The sequence below is a fragment of the Tetrao urogallus genome (genome assembly GCF_951394365.1).
Source record: "Tetrao urogallus genome assembly, chromosome: 5".
In the NCBI taxonomy this organism is placed as follows: domain Eukaryota; kingdom Metazoa; phylum Chordata; class Aves; order Galliformes; family Phasianidae; genus Tetrao; species Tetrao urogallus.
The window spans coordinates 51,367,183-51,383,757 of NC_136818.1; the positions used below are offsets into that span (position 1 = coordinate 51,367,183).

Sequence of the window (16,575 nt, forward strand, 5' to 3'; positions counted from 1 at the left end):
ATAACCATGTCAGCTCTGGCAGAAACAAATCCCAAGGAAAGAGTTTTGAACTCTCGAAACTCAGACATAAACAGAAGGAGGTCATTCATTACCAGCACGCAGTTAAGCCGCAGCACTTCTTGCCATGAGATGCTACGAATGCAGATCTGGGAAGGATTCAGTGGACCGCACAATAGAACAATCCATTTTGGTAAATTAAACACACATGAACTACATCTCCAAGATGGGCTGGAAACTGCAAAGTCCTTATGGGAAAAGTTGCAGTGCTACACTACTCTATGCACCAGGCTTCTAAACGCAACAGGGATAGGATACCAGGCTACATGGCTGTGGTATGGTCCAGACAGCTACTCACAAGTTTTTATCAAACATCCAGACTGCAGAAAAAGATAAGCTGCAGAAATGTAAATATTTTTAGTGTCCAGTTATTATATTTTTATAGACTTAAGAACTGAAAATTTGAGCAAAACAGCAGAGCAGCAATTGAAAAAAAAAAAAAAAAATAGATGGGAAAGCAATCCAGTTCTTAAGTGTACAGAAGCTTTCTTAGCTGTTACAATTTGAAAAAAAGCAACAAACTGAAAAACCTTACAGACTAACTAGTGAAATGGAAACACTGACTCAAGAAATAGTTCAGTACCACCATTTTGATAGCTACTTTCAAAAAAGGGAGAAATGAAAAAGAAAAAAGAAAACAACAACAACAACAAAAAAAAAAAACCCAACCCCCTGACTTCAGAGCTATTTAATAAATGATTACTTAAGGGATTTTATTTGTTTAAAACAATTGCACTGCCTCAGCTAAAGTAGTGATCTAGAAAGCCAGCATTAAAAAATTATTTGCTCTAATCTATTCCAAACTTGGGTTTGGCATCTAATCCCTCTTCATTACCAAATATCTTTATAACCAAATAACTGTAATAAAGATACTGAAGTAATGTCCTCAATTGTTCAAAGGTACATACAAAAAAAAAAAGAAAAAAAAGAAAACAACAACAACAACAACAACAACAACAAACCCACAACTTTAACAGCATTTAGGGTCACTGAAGCAGTCAATTTCCTTACTCTTATTAACAATACTTGAAAAAAATATGGAGGGCAGTTTCTTTTGAAATCACTTAGTTCAATTACCAAGAACTGCTGTCTTATCTATTTTAAAAAAAAAAATAAAAATGATGTTGTAGTTAGAGAGTAAATTGCTGACTATGTCACATTGTTTTGAAGACCACATTATGGGAAAATTTACTAATGGACTAGTTATTAAATATAGGCACAAATTAATTAATAAGAATTGTTTCAGTAAGAATAGTTAAGTAGAGAAAGGTTTACAATGACAATCGATAAGCATGAAGTATTCTAAAGCAATAAATTCATTTGCTCTATATTCAGAGAATTAGAATTTATTACATTAATTTAGCACTTGTGGTTATTCTTTGGTTTGTGAATTTATGTTGTTGACTCTTTACACTGTTATATATAACAAGTAATTTTGCAAAAAGTTGAGTGAATTATGAATTTTCAACAACAAATGACATTTCTTTGTGGGCTTTTTCCACATTTCAAATGTGAGGAATTTCAGTATTCATCCTTTCATTGAGGAAATAAAGACAAAGAGAAGCATGTGAAAAATTACCATCCCTTTTTAAGCAGATCTCATTGTTTCTTTTTTCTGTTTAAGCTAAAAGCATTGCCTCTCTAATATCTGCTACAGCTTCATGAGGAAGCTATTCCAGGTCAGTCTTTATTTTACGCAGACAGCAAATAGCATTCATTTAGTACATATTCAATTGTACTAATAAATAAAACAGATGTCAAGTGTCTATGACTGACATAACTTCATTTTCTCATATTCATATCTCTAAAACTGCCCACCTCCACTTTTCCTCAGGTATACAAAAATAGATCCTAAAATCCTGAAAATTTAATGTGACCCTATAAGCATCTGAAGAAATGAAAGGAAAACAAAGGAAATACCAACCAAGAGAAACAAAATGTATATTAAAATTACCCTTACAGATGGCTTCCCAATATCACAGAATCACAGAATCACAGAATTGTAGGGGTTGGAAGGGACCTCCAGAGATCATCGAGTCCAACCCCCCTGCCAGAGCAGGTTCCCTACACCAGGTCGCACAGGTAGGCATCCAGGCAGGTCTTGAACATCTCCAGAGAAGGAGACTCCACCACCTCCCTGGGCAGCCTGTTCCAGTGCTCCGTCACCCTCACTGTAAAGAAATTCTTGCGCATGTTTATGCGGAACTTCCTATGCTGCAGTTTCCAGCCGTTTCCCCTTGTCCTGTCTCCACTCACCACTGAAAACAGTCTGGCCTCGCCATTCTGCCCCCCACACCTTAGATATTTATAGACCTGGATCAGGTCCCCTCTCAGTCTTCTCTTCTCAAGGCTGAACAGACCCAGTTCACTCAGCCTTTCCTCATAGCAGAGATGCTCCAGGCCCTTCACCATCTTCGTGGCCCTCCGCTGGACTCTTTCCAAGAGATCCTTGTCTTTTTTGTACTGGGGAGCCCAGAACTGGACGCAGTACTCCAGATGAGGTCTTACCAGGGCAGAGTAGAGGGGGAGGATCACCTCCCTCGACCTGCTGGCCACGCTCTTTTTAATGCACCCCAGTAAGCCATTGGCCTTTTTGGCCACAAGGGCACACTGCTGGCTCATGGCCAACCTGTTGTCCACCAGGACACCCAGGTCCCTTTCCGCAGAGCTCCCCTCCAGCAGCTCATCCCCCAACCTGTACTGGTGCATGGAATTATTCCTCCCCAGATGCAAGACTCTACGCTTGCTTTTGTTAAACCTCATCCGGTTTTTTTCTGCCCAGCTCTCCAGCCTATCCAGGTCTTGCTGAATGGCAACACAGCCTTGAGGCGTGTCAGCCAATCCTCCCAACTTCATATCATCAGCAAACTTGCTGAGGGTGGCCATTATCCCCTCATCAAGGTCATTGATGAAGATGTTGAACAAGACCGGACCCAGCACAGACCCCTGAGGAACACCGCTATCAGTGAATATCAGTGAATGGATTTATTTTCTCACTCAAAATTTCTCTCAAAAAAAATCAGAATCATAGAATCATTTGAGTTGGAAGGGACCCTGAAAAACCACCTAACCCACATCCCCTACAAGGAACAGGGAACCTATGGTTCCATCAGGTACTCAGATTCCCATCAAACTGACCTTGAGTGCCTCCAAGGAGGGGCATCCACCACCACTCTAGGCAACCTGCTCTAGTTCCTCATCATCCTTATTATAAAAAATGTTTATCTTATAGGCTGATTAACTTTGAGAGCTTATTGTTACCAAATGCAGAGAAAAAACGGCAGAAATTCTTCTTACATGCACCAGTGGTTTAACAGCTACGTGAATACCTGGTGTTGCAACTCCCACAGATTGACTCCATTTTCTGAGCACCATGTAATCCAAATTTTGTTAAACAATCACAGTATTGTACTTCAAAGAGGTACCTGAAGCATAATATGACAAAATCCTGTCCTTCCCTACTTACATATATTTACCTTGCTACAGATGAGATACCTAATCAGGGCCTCCTGCAATAAATAAATGTTATGATGACAAGTTGGTACATCCAATCTGCAAAATGAATGTCTAACAAAAAATAAGTCTTGAATGATGACATTTATTACAGATGGAATGTCATGCATTGTTTTATTGCCATGAAAACATGGTGGGTTTTTTTTTAAAGACTTATTTAATAGAGCAGTGTCAGTCATGGACCTGGACAAGGAGTGAAGTTTGCAGGAATGACCATCCATTTCTGAGCAGTGAAAGCTCATGTATTTTGACTGTGCACCTTTCCTGCATCCCATCCTTAATGTGGATGGGAAGTCATGGCTTTTGCAAAATGAGTAGGGATTTGTCAACTGCTACAGCCATTGCTGAGAACAGTTCATTAACATGTTCTAATTTAAGATGGAGCTATACGATAAACTTCACACGTGAATAATGCTAGCTATATCGCAGGAGAAAGGAATGCAGTCCCATAAGTTTAGATTTGCCTACATATTGAAAAGTTTAGTTTTCTGGCTCAAGAACTGCAACAAGAATAACAGCACATGTCAAGATTTCATCTTATATCACTATAATTACTTGTGTTATACACATTTCACAGTTTTGGAACGATGGTTGCAATATTGCTTGAGCGCTGTCACAAAGGGTAGAGAAAACTAGAAATTAGACTTCTCCTCTTCCCTTCTAAGCAATATACAATTCTAGGGTTGTGAAGCAAATCTGACCATCAAGACATTTCCCTCCAACTGTCAGCAACATGGGCTGCAGTTTAATATAAAAACACTGCTTGACACAACCACATTCAGACTTCTCTATGCTGCTGGCTGCAGTTCTAATGATAAACTCTATTTTGTTCTGCCTCCTTACATTTTTCTTCTTTGAAGGTTGTGTAATAGGATCAACTCCATCTGCCTGGCCCCAATTCCAGGCAGTGCTGAACTCCAGGGCTTAAGTCAGATCTCTCTGAGGACCCATATCCTCACTCATTTCAGTTCCAGTCAGTAAGTTCAGAAGAAATGGATAAAGTGAGTCAAGGACCAAAGGTAACGAGGGAAGATGTAATGGAGGGTTTTAGAAAGATCTGGAAAGTCATGAAAGACCAGAGAAGAGATGGAGACTGTGAGCTAGAAACAGCAGCACACACCAGTGAAAGTGCAAAAGAAATGAGTGCATATGGGAAAGTGAGAATGGAGCATTAAGAACACCAAGAAGAGAGCTGATGAAAGAGACAGGTATAGTTCAGTTTTGTTTTTAATTTTTTTACATGCATTTATAGCAAAGGGTAGTGTATATTTCACATCAGTGTTGAATAAAAAGGTGCAGGTAAGAGAAAAAATTGCAGTAAATATCAATGAAAGAGTAATAATAGAAGCAAAGTGCAGAATCAGAAGGTTTTGAGACTAATGGGAGATGGCTCCATGCATACAGAATGTCCCATGGAAGACAAAGAGAATTAACCAGGATGCACTGTAGCATGCAAATACACATTACTTAGAAGTGCTGGTCAGTTTGATTCCTCAATATTGGCAATGAGTATTTTCTTCAGTGCCAATAAGTTTCTTGTTGCACCAGGTTGTCAGCACATTCCCTTCGAGGAACCTCTCCTAACATTACAGTATACTTCCTTTGAAGTTTCTATAAAACTGTACTGATAAAATTCTAAACACACGGGTTATGCTTTTCTCCCTTCCCTCTGCTCTCACAGAAGTTGATACCATGATGAAGTGCAGATATCCAAGCAACTGTTGCCTGGGAAATTACTCTATATTGAAATGTGAATTGTTTGATTTTTTTCCTTAAATCTATCCTTTTCTTCAAATTTTCCAGGCCTGTTTTGTTACCGCTAACTTTATTTTCCATCTGTGATTGTGTTTGTCCTTTACTCAAGTTACATAAAAGTCTAGATTTGAAAGGCAAAGGTTTATCTATAAAATGTGCACCAATACACTTTCTGGGGTAATCTACATCGTAACATAAAAATGAGAGTTTTATGAAGAGACATCATCTGGATTGTTATTAGAAGGAAGAAATCGCCGTATTTCTGAAATAAACTAGGAAAATCGTAATTGTTACTAATTTGGAGGCCTTAACTAATCAAGTTACTCAAGAACTATGATACCTTACTAACATAGAAAATCCCTTGAACTTCATTGTGTGTTCTGCAAATACTCCAGCACGTACACTGAACTTGCATGCCAATGCCTTTCTACCTCTACATTTTATTACCAACCATTTCAAAAAACAGCCATTTACCAAAGGAAGGTTTAAAACACAAGCTTAAAAGAATTTGCTCACTTATGCAGAGCTCTCAGCAAATCCCAATTCCATATGATCTGGAAAATAACTCTCAGGTTTTTGTGAAGATTAATAGGTCTATGAGTGTAATACCCATAAACCACTGGGTGTTTACTTCATTGGCAGAACAGTTTATACATTTGACATACTGCTGTTTCGGATAAGATTATATCTGACTAAGAACAGAAAAGAAACTGTCAACAAGGCTGTAAGACTATAACAGAAAATGCAAAAGCAGTTTTCATATGACTGAATGTACCTTCAGAGTACTCCCAAATCAGTCCCAGGCATGAAAACACAGTTGGAAATGATTTTAAGAGAAGGGTGAAGAATGGCATGCTGCCACAAAAATAAGAACTGAGCCTGAACTTTCTCTGTATTACGTAATTTCCAAAGTAAATGGAAAAAATATTAGTATTATAAACAACACAGTGTTTTTAGCCAATTTAGACTTGGGAAGTCCAGAACCAGACAGCAAACTTGCAACTGACCAGAGTTAATCAGAGCCAATTAATGCAGCACACACCCAACCTTTTTATTCTCCTGCACACTTCTGAAGCTGTAATGTTTTTTTACAACCTATGTCGAAGATGGAAAGGGAGGAAGCTTAGAAATCTATTTTCTTCAAACTCAAAAAAAAAAAAAAAAAAGCACAATTATAAATTTTTGATAGATATTAATAAAGCAGTGAAATTCAAGCTGGCACAAAATTCTTACTCTCACGTCTATGAAGGAAGTGTGTAAGCTTCTTTTTTTTCTGTGTGTGTGTATATATGTATATATATAAACACATGCATATACACACAAGTTTCCTACAGGATGTTAGAACCCAGTCTCTGCCTCAGTAAAGACAGACTGCCCTTGAACTTACAGATTTACGTCTGTACTGCAAAAGCAGGAGTAAAGACAAAAGTGAGGAACTTAGGGGTGGATTATGTGGAGCGTGGCTGAATACAACAGCTGCAAAGTACATTCTGACAGAGGGCCCCAAATAGGGCACACTTTCCACAAGCACTGTTCCTACTGGCAGTACTTCTGGGTCTGTATGGGTAGTAAAGAAACAAATGGGCTTCTAGAGTCACACGTGTTAGCAAGACCATTACAGTACAGCATCAGTTATGTGTGTCATTTTGAACCTCTGAATGACACAGAAAAAAAAAAAAAAAAAAAACATATGGGAATAGTAAACTTTGTGTGCTTCATGTTAGTAAGACTTTCAAGCCCCTTCCCTTCTGACTGTTAGAACTGTTACTGGAAAGTTATTTCCCGTTCTTCACCTCTCTCCCCACCATGCTATCCCCCTCTCATCACCTCACTTCTCCTCATGCTGCTGTAGGGTTTTTAAAAGGACTCAAGGAAAGAAAAACATATCTTAAGGAAATATTTCATTTTTTCTTCTTAAACTAAAACTACGAAAAAGAGAGAGAGAAAGAGAGAAAGAGAGAGAGAAAGAGAGAGAGAAAGAGAGAGAGAAAGAAAAAGAAGAAGAAAAAGAAAAAGAAAAAGAAAAAGAAAAAAGAAAAAAGAAAAAAGAAAAAAGAAAAAAGAAAAAAGAAAAAAGAAAAAAGAAAAAAGAAAAAAGAAAAAAGAAAAAAGAAAAAAGAAAAAAGAAAGAAAAAAAAGAAAAAAGAAAAAAGAAAAAAGAAAAAAGAAGCACTACACTACCATATCTAAAGAGCTGCCCACTTTAAGGGCTGACAGTACCTAGGTCCCAAGGGGCAGCAACTCATACAGCTTCCAATAATGGGAAATTCCACATCCATACGTCTCTCTCTCCCAGGCCATCACATCAGATGAGAGTATCTGCATTTCAAAAGCAAGATGCTGTTGCACACACCTTCTAATCATTAAAACTAAGTGGATTTTATGAATATTAGGGTAACCAACAAAAAAAAAAAAAAAAGAAGAAAAGAAAGGCAGTGACGTGTTAAATCTCTCCCTGCTTCAGGCAAAAGTGGTCAGTAGCTAACCAAATTATACCATATCATAAAACCCCAACTTCATTTAAGACTTCTCAGTAGCTATCACATATACACTTAATACACACATACACTGCTATCCTCCTGTCTATCTCAGCAGTTTATTTATATCTCTGGAATGAAACAAAGTGTAAGATACTGCAAATTTCCCAGCATGCAGCAAAAAAAGAACTGTATTTCTTCATTAAATTACCAAATTAACAAACCATTTAATACCAGCAAATAACTTTATCTGCTTCCAAAAATTCTCACCACTTTCCTCCTCACAAACAGTTTTCCTCAGAGGAAGTTACCTTGAGAACTCAAAGCACCAGAAAGATATGTGGCATTTTTTTCAATTTATGATATTTATGATCTAATCAAAAGGGAAAGAACTTCAGCCTTTATAGAATTTTGAACATCATTTATAAATAAAGCTCTGTTTGCCTAAGCAGAACCTTTTTGCCCTCATCTCTTGTTACAATTTCCACTAATACCCATGGATTGGCTTCACTAACAGTAAGTCGTAATTTGGAAATGGCCAGAGTCCTTCACGGTTCTGACACACAGACAACAGAATTTGAACCCAGACATCCTCTCATCAGAAATAACATGAAGAAAAATTAGTATTTTCAGTTATGGTATTTCGTGGCCACTGCAGTTGAACCATCAAGGAAATTTAGACTAATATCTAAAGACTTATCTTCTCTACTGTTTTTCTTTTATCTTAGTTTTGCCTTTCCCAAGCATTCCTTTCAGACCTTCCATGCCTTCTGCATCAATTTACTTTATGATAGGAATTTATTTCACAAGAAACTGACTTTGTTTTCTAAGAGCTTTTGGAGAAAGCATGTATAAATATGTATAGATCCATCAATAATGGAGCAGGAAACTTGGTTTTTGTATTATTTTTTTTTTTCTGGCACTTTGAGTGAACACAGGAAGTTAACTAAGGTGAAAAAGTCTGTGAAAACCTTTACAATGAGAACTACCCTACATTCCTTAAGAATCCAGTTATTTGGAAACCAGCAACAATATGAGAGACCTTATAGCACTAAAAAAAAAAAAAAAAATCAAGTTTTAAGATGGGGAGATAAAACTAATGAATAATATTTTTTGTTCATTCTTCCCTCAATTCTTGCTTTGTTTGCTTTGGCCAGCTTAAAGTCTAAGCTCTTAGGGACAAAAAAAACATTTTTTAGATATATTTTTACAGTAAGATGCTTACATTAACTAAATCATATTTATGTATCCTAAGCTGAAGTAATATAGAAGTGTAAAACTCAGGACTGGACATGGAAAATATACAGTAATATAATAAGATAGAATAAATAGCAACATACATGACATAAATGAATGTGACATAAATGTAATTTGGGGGCAGAAAAGCGGGGTGAATGTTGCTTTCAGAAGGCTTGCTAATGTTTGGAAAGCAATCTGAGGATGGAAATATGCCTGCTGTACGGATTGTGCCTATGGGTTTCCACTGGAGTCACGTAGCCCCATTCTGAAATTGAGAATCTGAGGAGTTTGAGACAACCTCACAATCAAAAATACAGACACACAGACATAAACGTGAAGAGTCATATAGAAGAGCTGCTATGACCATACAATACCCTAATTTTTTCATGTCTACAATGACATTTAAAACAACAGATGTACCCAGGCATATCTCTGGGCAAAATTTGTAAAAAAAAACACTCTCCCAAATATGTTAGACTTCCTTTGGAATTGGGAAAGAGGGAAAATAAAGTAATGTTGCTATGAGAAACTGACAACCTTTGTAACTTCAAAATATATACTAAGCTATATCAAGAACTGTAATGAAATGGGAACTTCTAAGAACTATAAGGTTAAACTCCTTGGCACCATTCGATAGGAAAATAAAGGAAAAAAGTACAGCTAGTAAGTAACCTACAGGTATAGCATCCTATGTACGTGGAATAACGCAGAACAAAACCTAACTGCTATTCCCTGTAATTTCAAATTATAGCACTCCTGCACTGCAAACAAAGTGGCAAACTTGGTCTTATCATCTTATTCTGCAAAGCCGCAGCTTCAGCAACTCAATCAAAAATGTAAACCTAACATTTTCATTAGAACAGAAGAGGAAAAAAAATGCAGTCATTCATTTTCTCTAGTACTACACTTTAACAACCCAATCACACGATTCAAAAATAATAATTTCTAAAGTATTGGTTCATTGTAAGAATTCCCACGTATTCGGACATGCAGTTGTGTCTGAGAAAACTATTATCATGGAGGGATACGATCCTTCCTTGTTGGGTCCACACCCACGGAGAGGAATCTGGGGAGCTCCCATAATTTTGCGAGGCCACAACAAAATTCTCCATGGAAATCAAGAAAAGAAACTCCTATCTTCTACCCTCTCACTGATATACAAGGCATAAAAATACCTCTTGCAAATCAATACAGTTTAGAATTCCTTTTAAGAAAACACACGTGAATACTTTGTGAAGATACAGCTGGTTTTTTTTCCTTTCAATCCAGATCAAGTACTTGAATCCCATTTCCAGAGAAGTAAAATACTAAAGAAAGCCAGTAAAACAGAGAGCACAGAACAAGCCTCTTTGTGTTGTTTTCTTTTTTTTTTTTTTTTTTTTTTAATATAAATCAAAGGGGTAGGAATAGTTCCTGTATCAGCTTATATTTTATTTGTAGTGTTGTGCTGTAGCACTGAAGCACTCAGGCAGCACTGAACGGCTCTAGTATTCATCTGATATATCTGATTTCCAAGAAATTACATGTACTTCCCCACTAGAAATAATTGGTCCCAACTGGTCAAGAATATGCTTTTCTCCGGTGACTTCATGCTAGTTTATGTTAAGTCAAGCCACTGTCTACAAAATTCCAGAAGTACTTTCTGCAGTGCTTTTGGTGCATACATGCCATAAAGTGCCAGAATCACTGAGCTTGGCTGAGGTCCGTGGTCAGGTGGGTGAAAAAAATCATTACAATAACAAGTCATAACTTCTTAAGTTTGCTGGCAAGCAACATTACCAAGCATGTAAATGAAAACTTAAAGAACTACAACTTCATCTCTTAATGACTGAAGAGATGCAACAGAGTTAACTCCTATGACATCTTTGCAGAGCAGTTAAGTTTGGCTTTAACTTTCCCTTCCAAAAGAAACAGTGCTAGAGAAGCAGCATCCCTATATGATATATATGAAGATGATATAATCTGCCAAAAAAATTACTATTCATTACACTGTTTCTTAAAAGGGTTGCTGTATCTGAATGTGCATTCCTTTATTCACCTCTATATTTCTTAATTTTTAAAGCAATCCAAAAGGTTATGCTCCATATGTTAAAGTTCTCTTTCTCTCTGTGGGCCCATAAAACTGAATGGAAATAGGCAGTGTCTACTGCTGTATTCTCTTTTGCTTAAGTCTTCCATGCAGCTACAAAAACAAATCTAAGAGCGGTGCTGTTTGAGCTTTTTATCATTATTTTCAGCTGGCCAAATCTCACAAGTGTAATTCCATTCATCAAAAACAGCTTCTCCTGGAAAATCTTTGACACATTCAATCAACTTGTCATCTGTATGTTCCAACTACTGAAAATTATTGCATCTCTAACTCAGATTCTAACTTTTTCCTTTTTATCTTCAAGACTCAGCTTTAAATTTGCTTTTGAGGAAGAAAAAAACTGAGGCAGTAAGAGAAAGGCCATACATTTAGGTGACACAATGTATTGCGTACTTCTCTGAGTCAAACCCAACAAATAAAACCAAGGGCGTCTGTGTTCTGTCCCAGCTAAGTACAGCTAACCAGTTATCAGGTCACAGTTTTCTGCAAGTTGAGTTTAAAAAAAAAGCCTTCCTAACAAGTCTGAACAAGTGTCACCTAGAATGTGCTTATTCAGGGTAAGAGCAACATGTTTGCTTTTGGTACCCTGATGCACAGATGCAAGTGAGCAAATCCTCCCACCTACCACTTCACACGCACCACCTCCTCCATCCATCTTTTCTCACTTCTGTTTCCAATTCAGTTTCTTTTCATTGCAGTGAATACATACTTCTGTTGATCCTTTGGTCAGCTGGATTCATCTACTGGTATTTAGTCAAAGGAAAAGCTTCTTTAAAAAAAAAAAAAAAAAATACAACTCTGTAAATCAATGCTTAGGAACAAAAGCCTTTATAGATACACTGAGTGTAAAAGTTTCTGCAGATCTTTCAACAATGAGAAAAAAAGTTTGTGTCAACATTTTATACCCTTTTGGGAGTATATACTATAAAGCCAGTTATATAAGCCACAAAAATAGGAGTGAATTTACCACCTAGGTCAGAACTTACATTGGTCTCATAAAATGATTCTAAAAAAGTCTATTAAATTTAGCTGGGAGTGTAGTTATTACATCTTGTACATTAACAAGCAAAGCCCTCCCGGATGAGCAATCAGCACACAGCTAATCAGCACCAAGTCACTCAGCAGTCAGAGCTGGAGCTGAACTGAAGCACACGCAGCACATCTGCACATTTACAGCACAGGCTCCCCAGCTGTTATAAATTACTATCTTTACCAGTTGTCTCCTAAAAGTGTTGACTTAAAGAAAACGCAGTGAACAGTGGAGATGTTCACAGCAGGAATTGTCAACAGAAATAAATTCAATAGTAAAAGAGCTGTTGAAAATGTGCACAGTCTAAAGGGTGAGTGTCACAGATCTGTTACTGCTTGGGTCCTTTATAGGGACATTACTTTCACCTACACTTGGCAATACAGTGACAAGTTCTACCAGCACACGAACAGCACACTGCATTTATTCAAGTCTGTGCAACAGGCAACAAAATAGCATCATCTATTTCCAAGTGACTTGAAATAATAAATAAATAAGCAAAGCACCGAACTGTGAGTCATTCCAAGTTACAACTCGGATCAGTGTCAGAGAGTCGGTGGTTTCAATTGGATTGGTTGTACACAAACCATTGCTAAGAGAGGAGATGTCAAGTCCTAAACTTCATTTAGAGAAGACAAGAGAGGAGGGGAAAGCTGCTTCATCTCACAGCACACAGTTCGCCAGCATCGTTCATTCAATGCTGGGACACTTTCATGTCACTAGCATAAAGGTGTACCGGCGAGCTCTGTCGGTGTCGCCAGCACTGACGTTTCCCAACCCACCGCACACAGCAGCACGCAATTGACAGCAGGGGAAGCCCAGCTTCCCCAGCTCGACCATAACGCCAAAAAGAGTTTCCAAACAAACAAACAAACAAAAAAAAAAGGAAAAAGAAAGGCAAACTCGCACGTACTTTTTAACAGCCGGGCAGGGCTCGCAGCCGCTTCTGTCGGCCCTGCGGTAGCGGTATGGCCGCGCCCAGAGGTCCCTCCGCGCCCCACATCCCTCCCGCCGCCCGCCGCCAGGTGCGCTGCCCGCGGGCCGTACTCACAGGGACACGGTGCGGTTGGGCAGCACGGCGGGCTGCAAAGTTTCCACCAAGTCGCCTCCGCTGCAGACCACTTTGATGCGCAGTGCCGGGCGGCCGGGCCCCTTGGCTCGCTCGGCGGCGCAAAGGCAGCGGTCCACGATGAGGTCGGGGCAGTTCCTGCTGCCCCCGCACAGCCCCAGCACGGCGGCCACCAGGCAGAGGCGGCGGCACAGCACACGCATGCTGAGCCAGCGAGCGAGCTCCGGCCGCCGCGCATGGCACGCGCCGATCCGCGCCGCTCCGCGGGCAGCGCGCTCCCCTCCACGCCTCCCGCGCCCACCCCGCCCCGCCCCGCCGCGCCTCTCGCTGCTGCCGGCTCCGCTCCGAGGGACCCCCCCCCCCCCTTCCTCCTCCTCCTGCGAGGAGCCGCCGCTCCTTTCCTGCCGCAGCCCGTGCAGCCGCGGCGCTGGGCGGACCCTCCTCCCGCCACCGCGTCCGCCCGCAGCGATGGGGTGGGTGCTGCACCCGGGCAGCCAGGAGTTGGGAAAGCGGTGAAAAATGCCGTGGGTTGGGACCGTGGTGGGGAAAATCCTCAGCTGTCCTATTGGCTCCTAAGCAAAACAGCATACGCACCTAAGTGGGAAAGCTTGCTTTCCCATCACCAGTACTGACAGGCAAAGGTCAGCACAGACTAAGAGGGAGCACAGGGCTCCAGCCGGCACCCAAGCTGCTGTCCGACTCCAATTGACGCTGCCTGAACGCAGTGTTAGAGGTGGTCAAAGGTTGTTCCATCGTCCAGGTCAATGAGCTGCCTTCTCTGTTTGCATTTGTATTCTGACTATGGCTCTCTGTGACTTTGGAGATCCTCAGTAGTATTTCACATGATACAAATAGCAATTCTTTTCAGCGTCAGCTCCAAGCTACCCAGTTTTCTTGCTTGGTTCATTTTGCTGAAAGTCAGCCTCCAACTCAACATAATCTTGATAGGATGAGAGGTAATGTCTCCAATTGCACTGGGGATGTTCAGGTTGGATATTAGGAAAACTCTTCCAAAAGAGTGCTCAGACACTGGCATAGGCTGCTCAGGGAGCATCAAGGCTAGATGCGGCACTAAGGGACACAGTTTAGTGGGCAACAGTGGTGGAAGGTGGATGGTTGGGCTCAAACCAGAGGTTTTTTCCAACCTTAATGATTCCATAATAATGTTATTCTATGATATTCTATGATTGTACAATTCTACAAACAAAACCTCCAGTTTGCAACAAGGACTTCCATTTTTAATGGGCTTCTACAAAAATGTGTTCTTGCCTTGTTTTGCTTGACAGGGCCTCACAATGCACATTTTCAGAGCAGGATCTAGGCCAAAATTAGTAATACTACCATGGCTGCAAAGCTATTTCAAGAAAATACTGCTTTTTTAAAAACAATATTATATTATTGTCCCTAAGGGAGGATGTGTCTTGAACATTTACAATGACTGTTATCACTGCTTTCCAATACCTGATTGGAGCCTTTAGGCACTAAGTTTATTAATAAGTGATAGAAGGATTAGTGCTCTTGTGAAATTCCTGGCTATCAGAAACTTCCTTGTTCTGCACAGCTGTCGATTTAAAAAACCATTAATATTACAAACTCTGTTCTTTCATTTTTAAAAGCAAAGTTGAGTAGGGCGTACTGGCAGACAGCAAAACGGACGGTGTTACATGAGACCACTCAGCACTCCGACGGTTACATTCTTGTCTTCCTTATCATGAAGGAAACCTATGTAGCATTTCAATTTTCAGATGTGTTTTTTAACTTCAGAAAATTCTCTCACCTATGCAGTTTTTAAAAGCACAAGTGGAGAATGCCTATTCATTGAAATTTAGCATGGACCTCATTTAGTGTTAACCTTATTGAGCAATGGAATTTTACAGTCCAACTGAGTCTTAAGCACATGCTAGCAGAATTTTAACATTTTTTCTAAATCACTGATCCTGAAAGTTTTTAAAGATTATTGTTTTATTAAAGAACAAGAAGAGTTACACTCACACTGAAGCCATCTATTGAAGCCTACAGTAAAAATGAAAAAGGAGCTATTATTTCTGACATTAGAGATGAAAAATAAGGGAGAGATACTACTTCACTTTCCAATTCATCTCACCCTCTTTTATTCTTGCTTTACGACAAATAAAAAAACTTCACCCTTCTACCCACTCCCCTGATTCAGTTATCCTTAAATATGAAAAAGGGTGATGATTTCAGGGTAGTATGGTTAGGTTGGGGTTGGACTTAATGATCTTTAAGGTCATTTCCAACCTGAGCAATTCTATGATTCACTAGCACAAATTATGTCCCTGCCCTGAGACCTCACAGTCTAAACAGAGGTCTGATCGAAAATTGGACCCAGGCACCAAAAGTCTCACTGCTGCTTCAGGTGGCAGCAGCCACCACAGCAGAACTCCTCACGCTGGTGGCAGCTGCCAGAGATCCCAGGCTTCAGAGGGCGAGAAAACAGAACTGAGTTTATGATGTATGCTAAAGTTGAAGACGCTGGAAGAGTTTAGGTGTCTGTGCAGTCAAACAGAAACTGAGTAAGGATTCTCTAATTTACAGTTGACCTTTGGCCTTTCAATGTCTCCAAAATCTCTAGATCTACACCACATTATTGCACATGTGTTAAAAGAACAAACTTCTAAATACCACTTCTCATGTGTTTTTGTTTTTGTTTTTTTTCTCTGGGTTTGGTCAGCACCCAGCATGTGATGTGTGCTGGTCTCTGTTTGCTCACATAACCAAAACTTGCTCAAAACATGAAACTAATTAATTTCTTCTCATTTAAATTTTTTGCTTTAGTTGTTTGATTCAATAGCAGAAGCAAAGGATAAACTCCCTTAGACCTAGCAAGAAAGAGAATGGCTTTCTTTTGCATTTTTATTTCTGGGTATCAGAAGTGCTGAGGATTTTTAATAGGCGCATCTTAGTGCTTACACCATGTCCTTACAACGATACTTGAGAGAGGAATTTCAGCCTGTGGAGATGTATAGATGTTAAAAGGAATGTAAATAAATTTAGTAAGATAATCCTAAAATGGTATAGCCTGAATAAATATAAATGATAAGAAGAATTCAGCAGTAGGGATACAGGAGATTCATTGATGTAAACATAATGTAAACCTGAAGTTCACGTTCCCAAGCACAAAACAGCAGCAGCACCTGGCTTAGCATCACAGGACATTACACAGCAATTAAGTAACAAGAACGTGTTATACAATAAAAGGAAATATGGGGAGGCAGAATGTAAATAAGCCAATTTGAATTTTGTCAGGATTTCAAAATCGTATGTTAGTATTGGACAAGAGCCATGGAAACTTTAATAGCCACAAACCATCAGGGCTTTTGTGTTATTT

General features: G+C 39.4%; 1 protein-coding gene across 1 annotated transcript in view; it reads right to left on the reverse strand.

Annotated features, from left to right (window-relative positions):
* The window catches only part of LOC306946366 (adhesion G protein-coupled receptor A3-like), a gene marked incomplete at both ends in the record, with an annotated part of 255,599 nt that extends 242,170 nt beyond the window's left edge, over nucleotides 1–13,429 (reverse strand). The window contains one exon of the mRNA XM_079535384.1: nucleotides 13,209–13,429. Within this exon, the coding sequence (XP_079391510.1) occupies nucleotides 13,209–13,429 (221 nt within the window). The remainder of the gene's footprint in view (nucleotides 1–13,208) is intronic.
* Nucleotides 13,430–16,575: the final 3,146 nt, after the last annotated feature.